We start from the raw sequence: 24,481 nt of genomic DNA, 5'->3' as shown, positions 1-24,481 counted from the left end.
TAACCGGTTATTTATGGAATAATTACATATTAAGTTTACTTGCTTAATGTATAATTCAAAGATAATACTTTTGCTACAACAGCTCTCTATACATATATATACTTGGGATGTCTCTTACCAATTCTTTGTAAACTCAGTACTGGAATAAAGAACATTACAGTGAGAACACAACAGTATTACCCCATGAGGACACATGCATTACAAATATCATCTCTCATGTAGTAGTAAATAATCCTATCGGACAATATTATTCATGGAGTTATATTTTGCGGATGTTGTCTTCTCATGCATCTTTGCGTACTATTTCATTCGTCGGGGAAGACATACGTGAATGAATTAGCACGTGTTTAACGTTCTTTTTGATTTTTATATTCTCTATGTAAACATATCTGCAATCAAATCATATCATCATCATATATGATGATGATGATATGATTGGTTAATCACCCATAAATCATCATTATACATCATCCCATGTCTAAATCAGAATCATAATAGTCAATGTCATCAACTTCAGTATTAGAAGCTCTAGGAAGTGATTTTGCAATGAAAAATGGCAAAAGAGACGTATGCGGTGACGACAGCACACTGAATTCTGATGAAGTTGTGACAGCTTTGAATACTTTTGTAAAGAATTGTGAAGAATTGAAGAATTTACGCCCATTGGCAATCGGTGTAACTCTAACACCCAGCGATGGTTGAAAATGAGTTTTAAACTCGGCTATTTTTACTGATTACGCCTGACAACTAGGTTGTAATTTTATAAGTAGTAGTTATCTAATTGTTCTCAGATGTTAACCTTTTGCGGAATTGTCTGCCCACGACTTTTTACACCATTTAATAAAATCATCCTGTATTGTATCATCCACTGATTGGGAGGTGATGTTTGCTGCTTCTGTTTAACGAGACAGCCATTTTTTTCCAATCAAGCAATAGTCCTGCAATTTCACATCCAACAGTCAGTAAAGTCAGTTTTTGCCTCATCATAACTGACTCATTTGCCAAGTTTCTATATGACAACGGTGTCTCAAATATTCAAATGTATGGTTGTATGTTGAACAATACAATATGTACATTATGGTTGATGCTCATTCAAAACACGAGCAGTGGTCAATGACATGAACATTTTGTTGTCAAGAACTCGAAAAGAAAGAGCTTGGCTATTTCTGTGAAAGAAAATTGATGCTAATCAAATATATAATTTTAATGTTTTCCAAATGAAGCCATATCTGCTTTTCTGATCAACAGGAGTTTGCTGAAAACTTAGAGCAGTATAAATTTAAATATGGTGTTTAAAATTTGTCATAATTCCTTTTATCAAGGTTCATAACTACTGTCTCATGTGTCTGTATGTCCAACTTATAAACAATTTTGTTGCCATTCAGCAACACAGTGGCTTGACCATGTCTGAACCGTGCACAACATACTTGAACAACACCGACCACCTACTTCAACTATTACGTAGCAGTTTCAGTTGTACACACGAATTCCTCCTTCTTGGGCATCTTTTGTACTCTTAGACTGACGCGTGCCTTGCAGAGTTTCAAGTTTGACACTCCACCTATAACTCGATAATCAATTCCTCAGCATGGTAACTAATTTCCATAAAAATGAATTTGACCTTTGACCTGCCACTGCTTCATGGCATCTGACTGATTACTGGTTGGATAACATCACTCTGAAATCAATGTTTCTCTGCTCTTTTCCTCACTCAGCTTCAGCTGGGCAGAACTATTCATGTGTTGGTCAAGTCAGTCCATTTTGTCATCAAATGTGGCCAGCACTTGTGACCAGCACACATGGTCATCACATATGGTCATCACATGTGGTCAGCACATGTGCAACTACATTTTGTCTGCACATGTAGTTCGCGTCGGTGATCAGTAAATTAGTCTGCGTGTAAGATCAGCATGTAGGCCTATAGTAACTGCATGCAGTCCGGGAATGGGGTCAGCGAATTTGGCCATCATCATATATAAGCAATGACAAGCCACCAATAGCAAGCATTGATCGATGCTTAGCCTCTGGCTGTTCTAGATAGGCAAGATAACTTGCTACGAAGTATCTGTTAGCTCTTCTCAATCATGTATTTGGCTATCCTAGCTGCTAATTTTTCTACATGCAGAGGGGGTACCCCAGTGCCTGATAGACTACATGATGTATGTGATGGAGCTGGACTATGATGAGGAACCAGACTACGGGCAGCTCAAGTCGTACCTTAAGAATGGAATGAAGAAAGAAAAGATAACTCATGATGGTAAACTTGATTTTTCATCAGCTCTTCGGGTAAGTGTGGGTCACCTGATGTTGTGCACAGCATGTCCAACGGGAACAACGCGTCCAGCGGGCACAACATATCTGCTGGGTAGACATGCAAGAAAGAAGGTTTTGATTGGAGGTGCTTGTGAAAAGTTGGCACAACTTGCCAGTTTTTTGTTTCGAAAGATTTAAATTGCGAATAGTCGAGTAAACAAAATTTCATCTCGAGTCAACGGAGTCTTGGTGTGGCCATTGCAGCCCAATCAAGTCCGTTTTTGTCTTGACTTGCCAGAAAATCAATCAGATCCTAGATAAATCAAGAAAGTTTAAATTCAAAACCACCCTATATAGGTATGGGAGGGTCTATAGTTGTTACGAATGAGTGCCTAAGACAATGTCTATAGTAGCTTGAGTTATATTTTTGGAAGTCAGAGCTTCGTAATTTTGTAGTTGTCACTGGTCAGTCGGCGACTGGGCAGTCAGCGACTGGGCAGTCGGCGTCTGGGCAGTCGGCGACTGGGCAGTCGGCACTGGGCAGTCAGCGATTGGGCAGTCAGCGACTGGGTCAGCACGTATCTCCTACCATCACTTAGAAATTTAGTATCTTTGTTCTTTTATGGAGTTAGTTTTCCAGCTAATCAGTATAATATTTTCTGTGAAGACTATAGGTATTGTGAGATTATTCATCAATGTGAAGGGAAAAACATTTGGAAAACAAGTGAAAGTGACAAATTCCGTCCAATCGACCATTTCTGCTGCTCATTTTGCATGAAAATGAGCAATTATGGCTGAAAAAATTGCTTGTTTATTGTGTGTCATGGTTACTACAGTACAACGTTCACTAATGAATGACCCCAAATTTTTCAAGTTAGGAATTGTCTTTTCGCAGAATTATTGCTTTAAGTAAAGAAAGAAGCTCTTCAATACGAAAAGACAAAAACTAAAAATTTTAAAACCATGTTGCTTGCCGATCAAGTCAAATTCCATGGCTATTGCCTCCACTCCACCTTTATAAATGGATTGCTATTGCGTGTCACAGATGCAGTCTAAGCAACACTTAACTACTCATTGCACACTCCATAATCACTCACAAAATTCCCCCAGCGCAAATTATCGCAGTGGTTAAAGCACTATAGCTTATCTTACACTGCAAGGCAAGGTTTTTTTCTAGTGCAGGGAATTTCCCGGCCATGTATAAATTGTTCTAGAAGGATCTCAAATGTAAATATCATAAAGAAACTGAATTCATTATTTGGAATTCCTGTTATCAATAGACCAAATATTGTGCAATAGATCTCGGCGCGGTTGTTTATCAACAAGCTGGCAAGGCTGATCGATATCCTTAAATTTGCGTCATTCTTTGTCATCATTCCTGTAGTTACGTATGTTCCATAGGCACTGGTTGGATGTACATGTAATTTCTTTCCGTTTACAGCGCGTGCTCATTTGTTCACATAGTGTTAAAGTATGACCGATATTTGTGACTGGCGAACTGACCAGTTCACCAAAGAAACTATTTTGGCTACTATAGCTTTTGGCTGCTGTTTGTTACTGTTTGCTCTGGTAATGCGATGATTGCTTTGCTCGGATTTTATTTCAGATCGCTGCGACTTGACGATTTTAAAGTTTTCATTGTTTGACTATTATTAGCAGAAGGATTAGTAGCTGTTTATTTGAAACACTCGAAGAATTCACCCCTAATTTCAGTTGATTTTATCAGAAAATATTGGTATTCTTCTATCATTTGCGATTGTTTTTTGTGTTTGAGCTGATTTGATTGCCAAGGTGTTTCAAGATTAAAATCAACAAAACTTGATCGCAGCTAAAAAGCTCAGATCAAGTGAAGGTGCGATGTCTCTAGTTGCAAAGTGACTGACAGAATAGAAAAGCGTAGCATTTCAACTTGAACCCAATAGCTGATATCAACTACAGCAACGAGAGCAACTTGCGACATAATTTCAAACATATTTTTCATCTGAGCGTTTTAACCGCTATCAAGTTGGTTGATTATAACCTTGAAACATCCTGGCAGTCAGTTCAAACATCAAAATAATCGCAAATGATAGAAAAATACTGATACTTTTCGGATAAAATCTCCTTGAACTTTGTGTGAGATCATCTTTAATGAATCAGCTATATTATCTATAGCAGAACCCTGTCAGTCAGGGATGCCATGAGAGAATGGTCAGGTGTGCAAGTAAAGCACAGATAACAACTATTCAAAAATGCCAGAAGGCAAACCACTATCACGGGTGGTAGAATGTTGGACAGCTGAGCCTGATGTATGGGTTTCAATCCCATATGAAGTAATCATTTATCCCCGACCTTTAGCTTCGGTGAATGGCACGGCACTTATTTTATTGAAATGTTTGTTATCGGTCATGATCCATCCACCTGTCCTTTTTTTGTCACAAGCATAGACGTATTAGCTATATTATTATTAACTATACTAATAACCATACTATGATATAATTAATAGGTCTATGGTCACAAAGCAGAATGCTTTGAAAGGAGGCTGACTCGCTCAGTTGGTTAGTGTGCCACTCCAATATGTGACAGTCTAACAAGCTGAGTGTCATTGTAGGAACCCCATAGAGGCCAGCAGTTTTGACTCATCTAATTAATTGCATGTCCAAAATTTTTTGAGTGCGAAAAAGTTGGCAGATCTAAACAAGCTGCTATCACAACACAAAAATAAAAGTATTTGTCATCCATACTGCACTTTCTGATAATTTAACATTGATTTGAAAGATAGCTTTTATTTATGCCGAATCTGTTAGTCCTGTGAAACAATTCTGAAATGAAGCTGATTTCAGATAGAAGGAATTACATGAGCATTGACTGTAAAATGAGGATGACTCATTTAAACAAATCAAATATACATAAATTATTTCTCATCTTTCAATTATGAAGGCTTATGAAACGACTTCAACTTGTTTAGCTGAGGTAATTTTATTGACATGCACACCAAAAGCAACAATATTCATATGTAAAGTATTGTTAATATCTGACCAGAGCAACCCCTCGTACTTTGTGGCTCACCTTTCATAGTTTTGGTACTTCACAGTTCAAAAATGTTGTCAAAAAATAAAAGAAAATTAATTAATAAAATACATCAATCAAATTACAATACATAAATATACATAAGTACATAAATTTCAAGCATTACATTTTTTTAAAACGAACCCAGTTAATCACAAGTACGAATATTTTGACCAGATGTAAACCAAACTACGTCTGCACTACGTAAGTACATTCTCTGGCTTAATATATTGGAACTGAAGTTGAAATATAAACTAAAAGTCAATCAAGGTAACTTGAATTTACTCACTTATTACCTCAAATTATTTACTTATTATAAAGGAAATAAATACAATATGCTTAGAAAGCAGTACAAGCGTTCTGGTGATAAAATTTGGCTCATACATATGCTTTAAAACATTAGTTTCTATTTCACGGATTTTCACATATCTCGGGGGATGCCGGTCCCCCCTCACCGCGACAAGTGAGGAATCACTTCATTTTCAAACAGCTGCAAAAGTTCATTTAGGTAGCTATATTCTGTTTAAAGTTGCACAAAAACCAAAACTGTCATGAGAAATGAATATATCTTCGGACAGGTTAGATTAGGATAGTATAAGATCTCTTGAAGCTTTGGAAGCCATTCATAGGGATCAGTTAGATTGTCGGTTGTGTTACAGTTGCAAATGAGTGAGCCTCCGTACTTTCTTAGTATTAGGCAGCTCGACAGAATCGACCAGCAATGCATCTGGAGCAATGTGTTGCGAGGTGTGCCTTGTTCTGGTCGACGTGTCTCACTTCGAAAGGGTCAGGTGCATCTAGCTTCTTTGTTTCATATGGTGGAGTCATTATATCGCATTTCTTACACGACTGCTCCGAACTCGGCTGCAAGGAGAAGAGAAAATTTGAGGTTGTGGTATGACCCACCATCAGATGTGTATGATGCGCATCTGTTCTGCTATGATAATTTTTTCTGCATGCGTGTGTGTGGTGGTGCAGTGTGTGTGGTGGTGCAGTGTGTGTGGTAGTGCAGTGTGTGTGCTGGTGCAGTGTGTGTTCTGGCGCAGTGTGTGTGCTGGTGCAGTGTGTGTGGTGGTACAATGTCTGTGGTGGTGCAGTGTGTGTGCTGGTGCAGTGTGTGTGCTGGTGCAGTGTCTGTGGTGGTGCAGTGTGTGTGCTGGTGCAGTGTTTGTGGTGGTACAATGTCTGTGGTGGTGCAGTGTTTGTGGTGGTGCAGTATGTGTGGTGGTGCGGTGTGTGTGATGGTGCGGCGTGTGTGGTGGTGCAGTGTTTGTGGTGGTGCAGTGTGTGTGGTGGTGCAGTGTTTGTGTTGGTGCAGTGTGTGTGGTGGTGCAGTGTGTGTGCTGGTACAATGTCTGTGGTGGTGCAGTGTTTGTGGTGGTGCAGTGTGTGTGGTGGTGCGGTGTGTGTGATGGTGCGGCGTGTGTGGTGGTGCAGTGTTTGTGGTGGTGCAGTGTGTGTGGTGGTGCAGTGTTTGTGTTGGTGCAGTGTGTGTGGTGGTGCAGTGTGTGTGGTGGTGCAGTGTTTGTGGTGGTGCAGTGGGTGTGGTGGTGCAGTGTTTGTGGTGGTGCAGTGTGTGTGGTGGTGCAGTGTGTGTGGTGGTGCAGTGATGATAGTTTGTGGGATGATGTTTGTGGTGTGATAGTGTTTGTGGTGTAATGTATGTTTATTTATTGCCCTGTACTGAGATAATAAATAAAAATACAAAAACAAACGTAATATCAGCGAAAGGAACTGAAAGATATTTTAAACTAGAGACGTGTCATTCTCTAATCACATCCTCTCTTTTTTCTACTTTCTTCGGGTTTTGATCTACTAATGTTGGTGATATCTGCTCTGATCACTCCTTCACATTTCCTTATTTCCATCAGCCTAATGCGGCTGGAACATGTTGGCTCAGAAGTGAATCACCACAGTGTAAGTCAGAATGCTGAGTAAACAGCCTTGGTCATTCTCTATTCGACTTAGGTACTTTTAAGGATGGACTTTTTTATTTTTAGTATATTTAAAAAAATGTGTTGATCTACGCTGTCTTACAACTCTGTTGATCTACGCTGTCTTACAACTCTGTTGAGCTAGATTTACTATCACTCAAGGAAGGCATAGAAAGAGCATGGAGGCACATATTTGATACTATCATGTTTCTGCTGCCGGTGTTACAAATAAATAAACACGAACCACTCGTATGACCTCATAATAATATCTAAATGTAGGATGACATCTATTCTGTCTCCGTCTGCTCTACCCTCATCGCAAAAAGTTAACTAGAGAGCCTTCCTTACCTCCCAAACTTCGCTTCCTCTGGTTATTCCCTTGTAGATGCACCATGCATTGCCACTCTCCCATTTTTTGGGGCATTCTGGGCACTGAAAGTATCCATACCTCCTTTTCTCCTCTCCTATTTTAAATTTTCGAAATCCTCCAACCAACTCATTGAGCAAGCTCGCACCCCCAGATGTTCTATATCTGTCAAGATATATTGACAATATTTGTTGTATCTTGTTATTTGTCTAATAAATAAGTCCTTATAAAACACTGTTGAAATATTTAAACTCAACCCGTGGTTTCATCAATATCAAATGTCAAAGTATTTCACTAAGCGGGGGTTGCCTATTTGACCAAATATTCATATTAAGAGCGCTTTATTATATTATATTTATATTAAGAGCGCTTTATTATATTATATTTATATTAAGAGGTTTGAGTGTTTCCACTAACAGATAACTCGTATATCATCTTAAGTCACTGAGTCGATAACCTCGACATTGTCATGGACTATAGTATTTTCAGACCTTGACATACAAGCTTGTTTCATTTTTATATTTACTTTGTGTGTCGAGGCTATGGTATGTTGCAACAAGCATTCTCATAAAATGTATTATATTTCATTTGATTTATTTCACACTTTAAATATGAACTTACACAAAAGTTTAGTTGATTTTATTAGAAAGTATCAGTATTTTTATATTATTTACTATTGCTTTTGATGTTTGAGGTGATCTGACTGCCAGGATGTTTTAAGATTAAAATTGATGAAACTTGATCCACAGTTAAAACGCTCAAATCTATAGAAAATGGGATTATGATGTCTATAGTTGCAAAGAGATCGATAGAATAGAGACATGTAACGCAGCAACTTGAACACAATAGGCGATATCAACTATAGCAACGATATTGGCTAGTAACGTTATTGTGTACATTGTTCTTCTGACTGCTTTTACCACGATCAATTTAGTTTTTTTTTTTAATTTTAGTCTTGAAATATCCCGACTGTCAGACCACCTCAAACATCAAAAACAACCGCTAGTGATAGAAAATACCGATAATTTCTGATAAATGCTACTAAAACTTTAAGAAAATTCATATTTAACAGTATAACTAAACTATTGGGAAAAATATTTGTGTACATACATCTATGTATATACATACATGTATGTATATACATAGATACATGTATGTATATACATTATACATACTTGCATGTATATACATACATGTATATACATACAGATATATCCGTACATACATATGTGTACCGATTTAGAAAGCTGCAAGGTCTCGAGGAACTTCAGACATTCTCTTTTAGAATGAGCTTAGAATGCCGTGGCAAATATTTGTACAAATTTTGTGTCATACGTGGAATTGATCATAAGTCAGTTTTTTTGTACAATTAAGCCTGCTGTTTCCTTTGAAAAATGACCTTTGGGTAATTCATTGCTGCCTCCTAAACATTCTGAAGTAAGACTTCATACTTATAACAAGCCATTCTCTCATTGGTGTATATCCTCATTAAGATATTCTAATGGCTGTTAGAAATTTAAAAAGGCTTTTATCTTGAACGATAACAAAAGTAAGCATTCGTGAGATTTATAAGCAAGATGCTAGGCAGACCTCTTACCAGCTTCTTCCTCCGTACTCCTTGAAGTACAACCATAAGCTTACCTGGTGGTAGTTGGAAGTATGCTGTCACCATCAAATTCGCTATCTGAAGATGAGTCATTTTCTGTGTATCGAGATCTGTAGCATGAGTAGGCCATCGCTGCATTAAGGTTCAGATGGAAATAACAGCCCAGCAGATCTGCAAACACTAATATACGTAGCTGAAATTGAAGTCAACGGAGATGCTTCAGTGTAATTGGCTGGAGATGTTACTGCGGGGATTTCCCTATTGTAATGGGAATTTATATCTGGTTATCGGGATTTCCACTGAAGGTTTTCATTATACGTTGTAAGAATTTATTCAACGCTCACTGGGCAAATATAAAAGTCCTCGAATTTATTTTATTAGTCACTCTCTGGTCATTACGTGCGCAATGTAGTCCGTCGCTGTCAATATGTATGAGTTCAATAATTTGAATGCTGAATTCATTGAACCGGATTGATAAACAGCGCCTCTTAGGACTTGCTATTCTTCATGGAGTTTTGTGTGGCTTTCTTACAATAATATGACTTTTATCATAGATGATGAGCAGCGGAGTGTGTTGAAATTGCCATCTCACCTCTCTTTACCCATACGATGTTCTCATCTCACCCTTGTACTCATATGACTGGCCCATCTCATATCTGTACTCATATGACTGGCCCATCTCACCCTTGTACTCATACGACTGGCTCATCTCACCCCTGTACTCATATGACTGGCCCATCTTGCCCCTGTACTCATATGACTGGCCCATCTCATATCTGTACTCATATGACTGGCCCATCTCACCCCAAGACTCATATGACTGGCCCATCTCATATCTGTACTCATATGACTGGCCCATCTCACCCTTGTACTCATACGACTGGCTCATCTCACCCCTGTACTCATATGACTGGCCCATCTCACCCCAGTACTCATATGACTGGCCCACCTCACCCCTCTACTCATATGATTGGCCCATCTCATATCTGTACTCATATAACTGGCCCATATGATGATATATGCAGGATACATCATGGATTGTCTTTTTGCTCCAAACAGATAGCTATTTTCAACCCAAGAAACACTTAACTGGCCTCATCTGTTGCTAGTCTCTTTGCCTGCAGATGCCTCCTAATAGCCTCCTATCATGATCTCTTAATTCAAACATTGTTCCATCATAGCATCTTCTAACAAAAGGAACAGCGCAAATATGTATTTTACCATGTTTATTTTCGAGAACAGTTCTTAAGAAAACAACTTAGCATGAAGTGAATAATTTTTTAAAGGTCAAGACCATTTGATTTAACTGCTATGCTGCCCATTTGTATCAGTTCATGTGCACGCGAGGTGAAGTTACGACGTAAAGTGTGTTTATTGGTGGCTAGCCCTGATTTATTACATCAAATAATAGTTCAATATGCACTCTTGGTTAGTACTTGACTTAGGTGGACTGCTTCGACAAGTACTTACCTACCAGGTTTGGAAAACTTACATCATTGGGAACCAGTTCCCAGCTTTTCATGTTAATATCACTTGTCTACCGATACTCAAACTTCTTGCCAGGCTATCTGAACCTGCTACTGGTAACACATGTAATCTGGCACCACCTGTCCATGGGTCAAGCCGAAGGCCACTAAACTGTCAATCAACATAGAAATGGGGGAGGGTGACCTGTACACCCTTACAGAACCAAAAAACATTGGTAAAAGCACTGATGTTTCATTGATGCACCGTGTCAGCATCTAGAGTGTCGGGATAGGCAGACCTGTCTATCGGTCAGCCACTGCAACAGGATTGAAATGCTAGCATCTCTCGACCTCTTCTTGCCTGCTGGATACTATTTCCTTCCTGTCGAAAGAGTGAAACTGGTCCAGCGAAAGCCAGAAATCACTTAAAATCTAGCATTAAAAAGCTCTATGAAAGGAGGCAAAGAGAGATTGCTGTTTTTGTCATTTATCAACTGTTCAGGATTTCATGTGAAGATTTACACATCATGATATGACTGATTCATCATTAGCATTACCTGCGATTACCTGCGATTGCAGCTCATGTGGGCTATGTTTTGTACATTATTACCAGTATTGTCTTTTAGCGAAAACTTACAAGATAGTGTAGGATGAGGTATGACAAAGGGTTCTTGTTAAGCTGTTGTCTGTTTATAATGAACAGCACAACCTATTTTTCTTAGTTTTATTAAGTAATCAGATTTTTGTAGAGTTGTCCATCCACAAAAAGAAAATCTCTTGGAAAAAGAAAAGAGCCAACTCCGAAGAAAAGTCGTGCAAGTTCATCAAAGCCCTCGACTAGTTATGCTAAGGCTAAAGGCTCAGCTGCTGGCAGAGCAGTCGCAAGCGAAGTAAAGCCAGTAGGTGAGATATTAAAATGGTTGTGTACTGAGTGGACAACTCCACAGTCGAGCAGTTATGCATAGATGCTTCATTTACAAGAAGGATGTTTATGGTTGTATTGTAACTTACTGATGGGAGTTCTTATTCCTTCTTTGGTTGTTCCAAAGCTGTCTGAGAATTTTCTGAAGTATTATACTCAGATAACGGCTGGCAACCATAGTCAAGTCTTGGCCCAGATTATGAATGCCTTTGCAGCCTTTTAGACATTACAGTGACCGTGTCACCCCTACTTTCAAAACTTTAGAATATTTATTCATCGACTTCTCTCAGTATCTGTTTTAGAAGGTTACAGAATTATTCAACCTAATCAATTTTTTTTTTAATTTTCGAATCATTTGTAATGGTGAACTGTTTCAATTAATAGAAAATTATTATATTAAATATTTGATAGATGGATACTGTTTCAAATAATTGACACAGTTTCCACTTATCAAATATTTAATATATTTTGCATTTGTATTATTTTAAAGTTTCTTATTGTTAGCAGCTTGGTGACCATTTTAAATGATCAATACAAGGTGCTCAATGGAAGTATATTACCCTTATGTATTATCAGCTACCATTATATCTCTCGACCCATTTTTTTGTCGACAGCTCTTGATGACCTAATTTCTGACAGCGATGAGAGTTCAACTTCTAATATTTTAAATAAAAACAACTCTTCAAGGAGAAAATCTGTGGATCCACGAGCCTTAAAAGCTATCAAGAAGGCAAAGTCAACAGTCGCAGCTAAAAGTAGGTGTTATGTTCTCTTCAGTACTATTTGTTGTTGGAGTTGTCCTCTTTTAGAGTTTTCCTTTCTAAGCATCTTCTGCGCAACCTCTGCATGTGAATTTAATTATTCCTGGAACCCTCTGTGTGTGTTGAAACCATTTAAAACCTTGTATCAAGATGAATATCTCTTGAAATTTTACCCCTTATATCGGAACGTCGTTTGTAGAGGCGATTTTAATCCAAAGTTTACTGTATGTGAAAGATTGATGTCATGAGATGTATATGACATTTCCTGGCTGTTGTTGACATTGAATTCCTTCGTTTACACACCCATATAATGGTGTGTGTATATGTTATATGTTATATTGGAGTTGTTTACTTTCGACACTGGGTAATAGAATTTAATTGGAATATCCAATAATCTTTAAGATTTAATTGTGAACTAAATTATTCATGCAGTCTTTCTAACTATATACTTATAAAGCTTCAATTGCCTTGCAATTTTACTTCAAACTATTGCACTGAAAAATAATATAGTGCTTGTAAAAGATTGCTTTGTGTGGGTCTTGAACCCGCAGCATTCTGCTTAGTTGACTGATACTCTATTACTTGCAGACACACTAATCCCTTCACTGATTGATCACTTTGTGGTTTTACAGAATAATCTTTACTATAATGTGTTCACGGGTTGTCGTCGTGGAAGTAGTGTAGAAATCTACGTTAAAAGTTTACGCATGCTGTAGGCTATCTGATTAAAAATTTTAAAAAATGTGGGCAGCACCAGGCTTCATGATAGTAAATAATAGAAATGTAATTGCGAAAAAGCGACGTGTTTTACTATTGTACAATCGGCACAAGTGATTCGCTAAAAGTTACTATAAATGCAGTCAATGTGACACCAGACACAATTCTCACAGGCAAGGCTTTTATAGCATACTGTGTATAATTCTAAAATCATTCAGCTAACCAGCTAGCGCAAACCTCCCATTATTTAGGGTACTCTTTAGATCCATGTTCACTTCTATGTTTCCATATCCAGATGTTAAGAAAACAAAAGTTAATGAGAAAAAGCCTTTAAAACCGGCAGCACCTGCTGTCCTTCACTCTATCAGCCCAGGAACAGCTGCTACAATGAGGAAAGCTAAGGCTCTGAAGAGAGGTAAACCATTATCAGGCCATACACAGGTATTGTATGTCAGTACCTTTACACCCTACATAGCTACTGTATTGTTCCCATCAGTTTGGGGAGTTGTGGCCTCTCATGACCTTGTTTAGTGATACTCCTCCTCACTTCGACTTTAGCCATTCCATAGTTCGCTGTTAATTTTGATATCGAAGATTGTCTATGAATATTGTATGTTAGTCTAACAGTAGTAGCTTTTAATGCTGGTGAGAATGTGGAAGCTTTTCCCCTGCAAAATGAGTCGATATGATGCCATTTATTTGTAATGCAGTCTTTCTAACTATATACAGTGCACCCTCAGGATACAATTACCCTGATATATGATTTTTCCAACTTACGAAGTGAAACATGACGATTTTTCCGCTCACCATACAAATCTTATTTCACCATACGAATTCAACAAAATTTTCGCCCGAACTCAAATTTGGCAGTCAATGTGCTTAGTACGTACGTCAAAATAACAAAGACACCTAAATGCTGTTCGCTGGAAATATTTTCACAACGCCTGAAAGGGACATGGTGACCGATTTCTTTCAGTTCAGCAATTTTCGTGGGTAAAACAATGATATTTTCCAGTTATATCCAATAGGAAAGTTGGAGTTGCGATCCCTTCATACAGGAGGTCCAGTGGTTAGACAACTTCTCTTAACCTGCTAACCAAACTCCACTTCATTAGGAAAACAGCATCGTTTGGGTTTTTTTGCCAAATTAGGTTGAAAAAGGTTTTAAACAGGTCTGCTAAAAATTATAGTGAAAACGAAAACAGAGACTAAGTTATAAAATTTTAGTGATAAAAAGTTGAAATTCAGTAAAATAGCTAAAATACATACTAAAACTTAGCTTTAAGTATGTGTGTTTAGTAAGCTAAACTTATTTGAAATGAATTCAAAGTTTTTGTTATGTATATGTTGGTCTTGAAGGTACATAGCACTGCTCATAACATATTGTAATGTTACATTTTAATGCAGATCATAACCAATAAGTTCACTAAATATGATTAAGTTACTGTAGGTAAATATAGTTACTAAGGTTAATATACTATTTTGTTTGTAATTTTTTAATATATACAGCACCTATATAAAATTTTGACGATTTTTACCAGGGGATGTTTTCATTATATAATTACTATATATATATATACTATATACTAGCGCAAACCTCCCATTATTTAGGGTACTCTTTCAGATCCATGTTCACTTCTATATGTTTCCATATTCAGATGTTAAGAAAACAAAAGTTAATGAGAAAAAGCCTTTAAAACCGGCAGCACCTGCTGCTGTTCTTCATTCCATCAGCCCACAAACAGCTGCTACAATGAGGAAAGCTAAGGCTCTGAAGAGAGGTAAGCCATTGTCAGGTCATACGCAGGTATTGTATGTCAGTACCTAAAACACCCTACACAGCTACTGTATTGTTCCCCATCAGTTTGGGGAGTTGTGGCCTCTCACAACCTGGTTTAGTGATACTCCTCATCACTCGTACTCTAGCCATTCCATATTTTGCTGTTTGAATTGACAAAATTTTTGCTGTTTGCTGTGTCGATTTAGGCTGTTCGATAATCTCAAAGGACTTGCAAGATTCATTCTGTATTCACATCTCGATGTTGGTTTGCCATGCTTTGCTGTTAAAGTAGATTTAAATCGATATTTAATGTTGATATAGAAGATTGTCTATGAATATTGTATGTTAGTCTAGCAGTAGCTTTTAATGCTGGTGAGAATGTGGAAGGTTTTTCATTGCGGAATAGGTCGATATGACGCCATTTATTTGTTGTTGGTTTTTGACACCATCTATAGGGCTCCAAATTATTTTTTCTGACCGCGTTTTGACACCTGATGGTTGGGGGGCCAGTTTAGTCTAGTTCTTTTTGGCACTGCCAAGGCAAATATGGAAGGAACAATCTTGAGCAGGCGAGATAAGCCAAAATATTTCAATAATTGCGGAAAAAAGTTTGCGGAAAGAAAGACTTTGGAATATTTGCCAGGCTTAGCCCACATGTACGAAATTTACTGACGATTGATTTTTAAACACTATATTGCATTATTCTCAAAATACCGGTTTGAATACATTCCTAGCTTAGCTGAATCCATACATAACAATAATAGTATATAATAATATTCATAATAAATATAATAATGAATATTTTTCATTGTGCCAAAATGATTCTTTTATTTCAATGCTAAGCTACATGAGACCGAAAAAATGTTGAAAAATAAGAGCCAAAAACATCGGCTCCAAAAAGCACTAGAGAGCCCCCATTGAGCAAGTTCTGTAGATGACATTGTTGAATTCAGCATAAATCAACTTGTGTCTCATTGAAAATTATAAGATTTCCCTACCATGTGTCATGGCATTTTAAAGCTATCATTAACAAAATCATTTTTATTGAAAATGATTTGCTCTGAGCTCTTCACTAGGCCACCCAGTCTGCAGAAGTATTGCTTATATGAACACTGCCAGTTCTTCGATGAAGAGCTATCCTTCACTCTCAGGTAGATTAATGATAGGCTTAAATCTGCTGTATTGAGGCAACATCTTGAATCTTACCGCCGAGTTGCTGAGGATATCGCAGCTGTAAAGCATTGTTTTGGAGTTCTCTTCTCTTGTGACCCATAGTGGGAATAGTAATGTTATTGTGTACTTTATAATAATTGTAAAGATGCAGGTATATCACTAGTGCTTGACATATAGTGAGTTTTATAAACATTTTATAAACCTTCTGAAAATATTAAATACAAATATATAATATGTTATACAATAGAACAATCCTTGCGAGCAAGGATAAAGCGCAGTTAAAGGGTCTCTTACATCAAATTTTAAAAGGTTTTGTTAGAAAGTATATATATTTTCTATCATTTGAGGTTTTGTTAGTTGTTCATGGTGATCAGACTGACAGGATGTATCAAGATTGAAATCGACAAAACTTGATCGCGTTAAAATGCTCAGAAGAAAAAGATTTATCTAAGAATGTCAGTAGCTACACTGCCTGTTTGTCCCTTTCCTTAAGACATGGGCTATTGTGTTTAAGTTACAGTGTTACACGTTGCCATGGACATGTATTTTATTTTATATCCGCTCACGATTGTTCAAATATAGCCTCAGATACATTGCTATAGATGCTTCAAATAAGTTAAAGATACGTTGGTTAGAATTTGTCCCGATGCTTTCCTCTAAAAGCTGTGGAAACATATGAATACCAGATGCCGATGAGATCGTATATCTATCACTTATAAACAATATGCCCGACAGCTGACGCTATTTTTGGAAAAGTCTGGACATATCCTTTTCTTCTCAGCATTTTAATCGCGATCAAATTTTCATCTTGAAACATCCTGGCAGTCAGATTACCTCAAACGACACAAAAAATCTCATATGGGAGGAATATACAGTGAAACTCGGATAACTCAACCTTCAAGGGACCGAGTAAAAGTGTTCGAATTATCAGAGTGTTCAAGTTATCAGAGCACTGTCACAAGTCCATGTATTCACTTATTTATTAGTAGATACATGAACATATACAAACTATAATATAAATCAAAGCACAAATGGCTTGTTTCAAATTAAATGCTTCTAATGTAAAGTTTAAAACGTTTTTATCAAAAAGTATAGAGATTTTTCTATCACTTGAGATTGGTTTGTTGTTTGAGGTGATGTTATTGCCAGGACGTTTTTTAGATTGACATTGGCAAAACTTGATCGTTGCTGAAATGCTCAAAGAAAAGACATCTTTTTCTTTTGAGCGTTTTACCCACGATCAATTTTGCCGATATTTCTTGAAGTTTATGGAAAGATTACCTTACTTTACCTGGGATTCGTTAAGAGCAACACTCCGAGGCAGTTCAATTAAAAGTTTTACGAGGTTTAACAGTACATTGTATATCACTCACGCTTTTTGAATGGATACTTATTGAATGTACACACGTATTCTGTGTTTAGGTCAAACGATGAATAGTTTTTTTAGCTAAGAAAACGTATACGTTTAATAAAAACAAATTTTAAGACGTTTTAAACATTCAACATTCCGACGTTGATTCAACACGGAATCAACTTCGGAAAAATATTCGTCACGGGCTAGCCGGGTCACGCACTCAAGGATTTTCGCCACGCACATACAAACAACATGCGATTTTTGTTTTGTATGTGCGTGGCGAAAATCCTTGCGCCCGTGGCCGGGCCAGTCCGCGCTATTCATCGTATAGCAGTATAAATCAAATTTCACTAAACCTTTAGAACAGTCGTTGACAAAAATATTTTGCCGATGGAGGTAATAACGACGCTTATGAATTACGAAAAGTTGAGGTTTACCTCTATGGCTTGGAATAAAGTGATTTTCTAAAGCGATAGCAACCGTTTCGGTAGCCGTTGGGCAAAAAACAGTTCGTTATAACAGTGTTGAATTCGAGTTATATAGAGCCATTTATCATTGCGTGGGAACGGACCAAGCAAATCCAGTCGAGTTAACCATGTGTTCGCTATATCCGAGGGCGAGTTATCCATGTTTCACTGTATCTATATTTCCTGATAGAATTGTTTCAAAAAATTGTTTTTGATGAAAGGTTTCAAAATCTTTCATTGTTTGTGTCCTCAATTTTCACGTAACAGTTACAGGTTCTCAACTCATTTCAACTTAAGTGATATGAACAAATTGCATACAATCAATACCAATTATTTTGAGAATACCATTGCCAGCTGCTTTAACAGTCTTCAACCTAATATCTGTTCTCTTAGCAGAGAAAGGTATTTTAAACACTATTTATCAAACAATTTATTTGACTTTTAAAGGCTGACTGTTACCCTTTTTTGTTTTATGATTTTTGTATGGCATAACTTGGAAAACATTTCTGTTTGAAATGAAACTATTGCCAATAAGGTAACATATATGAATAGTTTAAAATTTGCTGTGAGTAACCCATGTACTCGCTCCCATCTCAATATACAAACTTCAATGTACTGACAAGAGAAATTCAGACTATAGATTTTTAATACAAGCCACATACCAACCTTTCTTATGTTTTTATTTACCCGGGCTTGTATGAGGCTGGATGAACAACCTAACGTCTGCATGAAATGCGTATAATGCTATGAAGTATTACAAATGGAAGCGTGTAGCGCCTCATGTAGCTAATAAGTGTCTGATAAGTCTGCTGATGTCTGCTGTCAGTACTGCTGCTGCCTGCTGTCAGTACTGCTGCTGTCTGCTGTCAGTACTGCTGCTGTCTGCTGTCAGTACTGCTGCTGTCAGTACTGTCAGTACTTGTTAGATAAGAAGAGACTTCCTTTGCTGGTCGGAAAAGAGAGACAAATTCTATCTTCTTATAAGGTTGACGTTTTAAAGATACTACGGGTTTGGAGATTATTATAGTAAATACATCTTTGCATAAGGTCTATCAATCAAGACAGATGCTTCGACAAGCACGATGTTAGCTTCATACCTTATATGGAGTATATTGAGTGTTTGATGCTTAATGCCGTGAGAGTTTCATCGTTCAAAATTGAGTCTGACAGTATCCAATACTGAGTGTGGTTAAGTGTTGCTGACTATCAATAATCAATATTACTTGTGGCCATTTCCAATATTAAATGCTTAATAACCAATATTATATAACCAATATAATTAGTGGGACTATCCGCTGGCACTATCCAATACCAGCCGTGGATGCTACTTGCCACAATTTTTTGAAAGAACTTTCAAATGTTTAATATTAATGTATTATATTGATTTGCCATATTATTAGATGCAATTAGTTGGCTGCAAGCGCGGTAGTGATTGAGTCTGTTACTGGACTTTTTTATTTAAGTCAATTTATTGTTGTTTTCTCACGACCAAACACGAGCGAAGCGAGTGTTTGGGAGCTTTATGATAAATGCATATATGCGCACACAACTTCCAAAAATGATTCATAAACACTGTACCCAAACCCTTGTACCGAAATCTCATCAACAAATTTAACCCTTTTTGTATGGAGTCGTTTAAGTATAATAACGACACAAAACACGTATAAACCTATTTAAATATGTTACCAAGTCTTTGAAAATTCCCGACAATAACCTAAAACTTACCCATCTGATCGGATAATACATAACTTGACAGATTAATTTGGCCTAAAATTGCCATTAAAACCTGACAAGCCTTTTTAGTCAAAATTAAGACCGGCCGACGAAACGCCAATAAAGCCGTGCGACAGAAGAGAGTAGAACCATTAAGTCGTGCGCATTTCACAAGAAAAACGTGCACATTTCACCAGTCTATGGCATTGTCCAATTGACAAAGGTTTCTATAATTAACGGAGTAGTACTGAAAATTAATCGTTTCTTTTTTTCTGATTTTAAAGATAACTGACATTTTGGGCACTTATAATGAGTACTTTGGTATTCCAACTGATGTCCCAAGCAGGGAAATTAAAGGAAATGACGATGATATTTTTCTAACGATTCTTATAAGATTATTACAATATTTAATTATAAGAATGATTATTCGATTTTATAAGATTACTAGCTGTGCCACCCGGCGTTGCCCGTGTAATAGGAGAGTCTTTAGACAGAAAATTGATTTATATTTAACATATAACAACATTTGCCATTCTAACTTTCAAACTACATATCATGAGGGAAGTGTGTCGTGTAGTTGAAATAAATTAAGAGAAAAATAAAAACAACTGTAAAGGTTTTAAAACTTTGTCAAACAACTGTACCTTTCAAGCTGTTAGCCTGGCACATTGCCAATTGAAAGTTCCACTAAGCTAGTTAATAAGATTAGGCTTCCAATGACTGTAAACCATGACTTTGCGCCTGTATTGTTGTCCAGCTCAGCTGTTCTAATAATAGCTATAGCCGTATTTCCAACAGACAGACACACGGACTTTGAGAAATATATATATATAGATAGATTATAAGATTTAATTATAAGAATAATCATTTGAATTTATAAGATCGAAGTATATAGTGACCGATGGTGTGCAATATGTTACTGTTATTATTTTTCTAAAGATTTTGTTGATGATACTATGGCTGTGCCCAATATCGCGGTACTGCCAAGCCATTTTAATATCTGCAAAATTAGGTTATAGGCCTACACTTTCTTATAGATGTACAGCTATTTCTATGCCAACCAACTAAAATTTGTGTAGATTTTTAAATTTAGCATAATCTTTTAAATATAAATACAAAAATTTAGATAAATATTACAACTTCTTGATATTGGTTGCTATGACTTTTTGAAATGTAAAACAAAATTGTACATCGGTTTTCGTTTCTCAAACTTTAACACTAGTTTTCTCAGAACTATGTTTTCGCACTAATGGTAAACATGCATTCAGTTTATTGACCATAAAATCTGCTGTAATTAAGCTGGAATCAAATTTTTTTTGCAAAATAACTGAGAATTTTTTCCTTCTGCTAGTGTAGATAACTCTAAATCTCACACATTCGACTTAACGATGGTTTCTGTGATCATGACCCATTTCTTCACTTTGGTTGCAGATCGGTCAAAATCATTCTATATTCAACATAACCAACTTTCAAACTGTGTATATTACACAGCAGCTTGCCATTTTACTTCTAATACTACATTTCTCCTATTGCAGAGGAGAGATATAAACATAATAAATAATATTTTCCTTTCATTATTGCTGTTTGTTGTACATAATAACACCCAGTACATTACAGCTACCATTGCAGTTACCATTGCAGTTCTCCTATTGCACTGCAGTGCCATTTGACTGCTAATATTGCATTTCTCAACCAGCAGTACCCTTTCTTTTTTCCAATATCACTTTGGTCGTGGGCTGTATGACAGGGGAATTTCTAGTTAATAAAATTTTTTTATGTCAAACCAACATTAATTTTCTAATTCTGTTTATGAAAATGTATACATGTATGCTGATTGATTTATGAGGCGGTCTGAGCATGGCAGTTGTGAAAATGATACTGGGTGAAATGCAACCTGGTGCAACAGAGAGGGGAGACTCACATATACTAAATGACACCCACCCATCTCACATACACGCACCTAGTACACATGTCTTGTACATACGCCTCGTACACACGCCTTGTACACATTCCCCATGCAAATATCTTATGTGCGTGCCTCGTGCACAATTCTTTATCATACTCCTCGTATACAAACTTTGTGCCTGTGCCATTCAAATGGCATCGGGAGAGTTTCTAGCCTCATTGAACATGATTTACAGTAATAGCTATATATACAGGATTTACAGTACCAACTACTTTTACAGTATTCACAGTACCAGCTACACCTACAGGGTTTACAGGATCTTCTATATATACTGGGTTTATAGTCATTGCTACCTATAGAGGGTTTACAGTACCATTATGTATGCAGGATTTACAGTACCAGCTATATATACAGGATTTACAGTACCAGCTTCCTATACAGTAATACTTCAACTTACGAGTGCTCCAACGTACGAGAAACTTGAGATACGAGCCAGCTTTTCAACAAGTTTTAGCACTAACATGCGAGCCATGTTTGAGATACGAGCACGTGAGTCAGTTGCCAAGTATGCCGGAGATGTTTTATGACAACAGCATCAATCTGTATTTTTCAACTGCTCAGGTTATACTTTTGTACCGTGTTTTTGTGCGCGCTTTTCAATGCAGAATTATGTGAATTAAAAGTACTGTGCCTAGACCGAAAGTTTGCAAGTAAAATGAAAAACAATGCAAAGAAAAAGCAAATGATAACAATTGATATTAAACAGAAAATTATTGAAAAATATGCGAAATGTGTATGCATGATTGAGCTAGCTCAGCAATATGACAGAAATACATCCACAATTATCAAACAGAAGGATTATATTCAGGGCATTTAGCTCGCAAAAGGACTAACCGTAGTTTCTAAACGGCGCAGCGATCTTCATCACCGCTGATGGAGAGACCGCTCAGCCATTGGATAAAAGATAAACAATTGGCCGGTGACAGCGTAACTGAAACGACGCAATTTGAAAAGGCCGGTGCTATCTAACAATAATATAAAAATAGACATTCGGACAAGTTGGCTAGTGGTCATGCAGTAAACCTTTGTGACGACACCTGTGTTCGTCCTAATCGCAACATGTTGAAAGGGCGACAAAGGCAAACGTCCTTAGATAGGTCCATCTTAAAACGGCCGGCTAGTCGTGAAAGCGAAACAAAGGAAAAATTAGTTAACTAGCGAGAAACTTCAAACTATGAACGTCGAAGAAATTTTAATTATGTTAAAAATGAAAGTTTGCTTTTAGATTTGCTTCTAAGTTTGTCTTTTAAGACTTTGATAAAATCCAAATTTATCAAAGTCAACTGTTGTAATGAAGGATAACTACTTGTATCTCTCTCTCTCTCTGGCAAATGCTAGCCTTAGCTGCTATTGTATGTATTTAATTTTACATTTTAATTTAACACATTTCCTTGCATTATTTTTTATTTGTTGCTTTTTGAAAGCAAGTGGTAAGTTAGGACAATAACCAACATTTCCTTTCTGTTACAATATCTTGTTTTGAGTGTTTTATTTGCATTTTTCAGAGTATGGAAACCAATAAATATATATTTAATTGTTCTACATATAAATAAATTGCACCAACATGCGAGTAAATTGACATACGAGCTCAGTCTCGGAACGCATTAAGCTCGTAAGTTGAAGTATGACTGTACAGGGTTTACATTACCATTATATATATGCAGGATTTACAGTACCAGCTATATATACAGGGGTTACAGTACCAACTACCCATGCAGGCCTAGTGGATTGTTATACTTGATGTATATGCTCAGTGTTCTGATCTGCACCAGAAGCTATCACTCCTATTGACGTGCTTTCCTAGATTCCACGGAGAAGGGCCGGAGTCCTAGACTGCATTCTTTGCAAACAGTTACCACTGCTACTCAAACTTCTCCGAATCTCGCAGGTCTTAAGGGCAGAAGACGACCGAAGTAGAAATCATGGGCTTTGCCTGGCCAGAGAGGTCTATCAGGGCTATTTGCCCAGCTATGATGATATTCCGCAATGTCGGACTTGTAGCTATGCCGGGTCAATCAATATATCGCTAGGAGGCACCCAGAATGAATGCATATTGTGCTTTTCTTCACTGCTGACAGAAATTAGTAGGGTTTATGTTAATGTAGCGTGATCTGCATGTTTACACGAATCTCATGCATGACATATTGTAAGCTAGAACGTACTGATATACTCACTGACAAAATTTAATGAAATAAAGTGAATTAGTAGATGAATATGGAGTATGGTTGGTCTAAATGGATTTGCATTCAGGTCGTAGTTACTTTACTATATAAGCCTGAGAATATTGAATATCTAACGTAATTTGTGTTTTATATAAATGATTTAATTTGCCAGAGGTGATCAGAAGAAAACAGATTATAGAACACAACAGACTAGTTGGGTAATCACACAAATTGAATCCTAGTATTTGGATCAGTATTACAGCGATTTTAAGAGTTCTCCAGTACTAAACTAATGAACCGCTAATTGTATGTGAACATTTGCATAAGAGGCATTATGGTACCATACCAATGAAAATGTTTGGTATCTGATGGGAAACATGGTCGCACTCGGGTTGAGTTTCAAGGTGTCCGATGTGAACCAGGTCTAACCTTTTCATGGCCCAGAAGCAAATTCAAAGCAAAGGATTCTCTCAGAAATTGGTAAGCATTGATGCAGTTGTTGAAGAGCATCTTACTAGATAATTGATCTTTACATTTTATCCCGATAGTCTTATTGATTGTCAGCGTGTCGTTTTAAATAAAGCAGAACTTAGTGTCTATCACTATGTTACTATGGTTACTATGGTGCGCGAGTGCGTCATCCGCAAGATTTAAAGGGCAAAAATCCGCAAATCAAGCAAGTTGCTACTTGCAAATCTTTACCGACTGTCTCGTGCTTGCGAAATATGGAAATGGCACTTGTGAATGATGTGCCAGGAAACGTCGCACAAGCTATTCCATTTTAAACATTTT

General features: G+C 37.0%; 2 protein-coding genes across 3 annotated transcripts in view; one reads left to right on the top strand and one right to left on the bottom strand.

Moving 5' to 3' along the window:
* The window catches only part of LOC137396523 (serine/threonine-protein kinase VRK1-like), a 36,644-nt gene extending 12,935 nt beyond the window's left edge, over positions 1-23,709 (top strand). Inside the window, exons 9-14 of one of the 2 annotated variants that reach the window (XM_068082828.1) lie at positions 2,126-2,286; positions 11,424-11,577; positions 12,211-12,351; positions 13,370-13,489; positions 14,733-14,855; positions 23,332-23,709. In XM_068082828.1, coding sequence (XP_067938929.1) covers positions 2,126-2,286; positions 11,424-11,577; positions 12,211-12,351; positions 13,370-13,489; positions 14,733-14,855; positions 23,332-23,444 — 812 coding nt within the window. In that variant the 3' untranslated portion in view covers positions 23,445-23,709. The remainder of the gene's footprint in view (positions 1-2,125; positions 2,287-11,423; positions 11,578-12,210; positions 12,352-13,369; positions 13,490-14,732; positions 14,856-23,331) is intronic. The other variant, XM_068082829.1, reaches the window with a different exon arrangement.
* Positions 5,193-10,127, bottom strand: LOC137396683 (uncharacterized). The gene is made up of 4 exons (XM_068082998.1): positions 9,833-10,127; positions 9,244-9,379; positions 7,584-7,767; positions 5,193-6,165 (listed from the first exon to the last, which is right to left on the bottom strand). The coding sequence occupies exons 1-4, from the start codon at positions 10,125-10,127 to the stop codon at positions 5,995-5,997; spliced, it is 786 nt and encodes a 261-aa protein (XP_067939099.1). The 3' UTR covers positions 5,193-5,994.
* Positions 23,710-24,481: the final 772 nt, after the last annotated feature.

Source organism: Watersipora subatra, chromosome 5 (genome assembly GCF_963576615.1).
Source record: "Watersipora subatra chromosome 5, tzWatSuba1.1, whole genome shotgun sequence".
NCBI lineage: Eukaryota > Metazoa > Bryozoa > Gymnolaemata > Cheilostomatida > Watersiporidae > Watersipora > Watersipora subatra.
The sequence above is the reverse complement of the archived record's forward strand: the minus strand, read 5'-3'. Positions and strand labels throughout refer to the sequence as shown.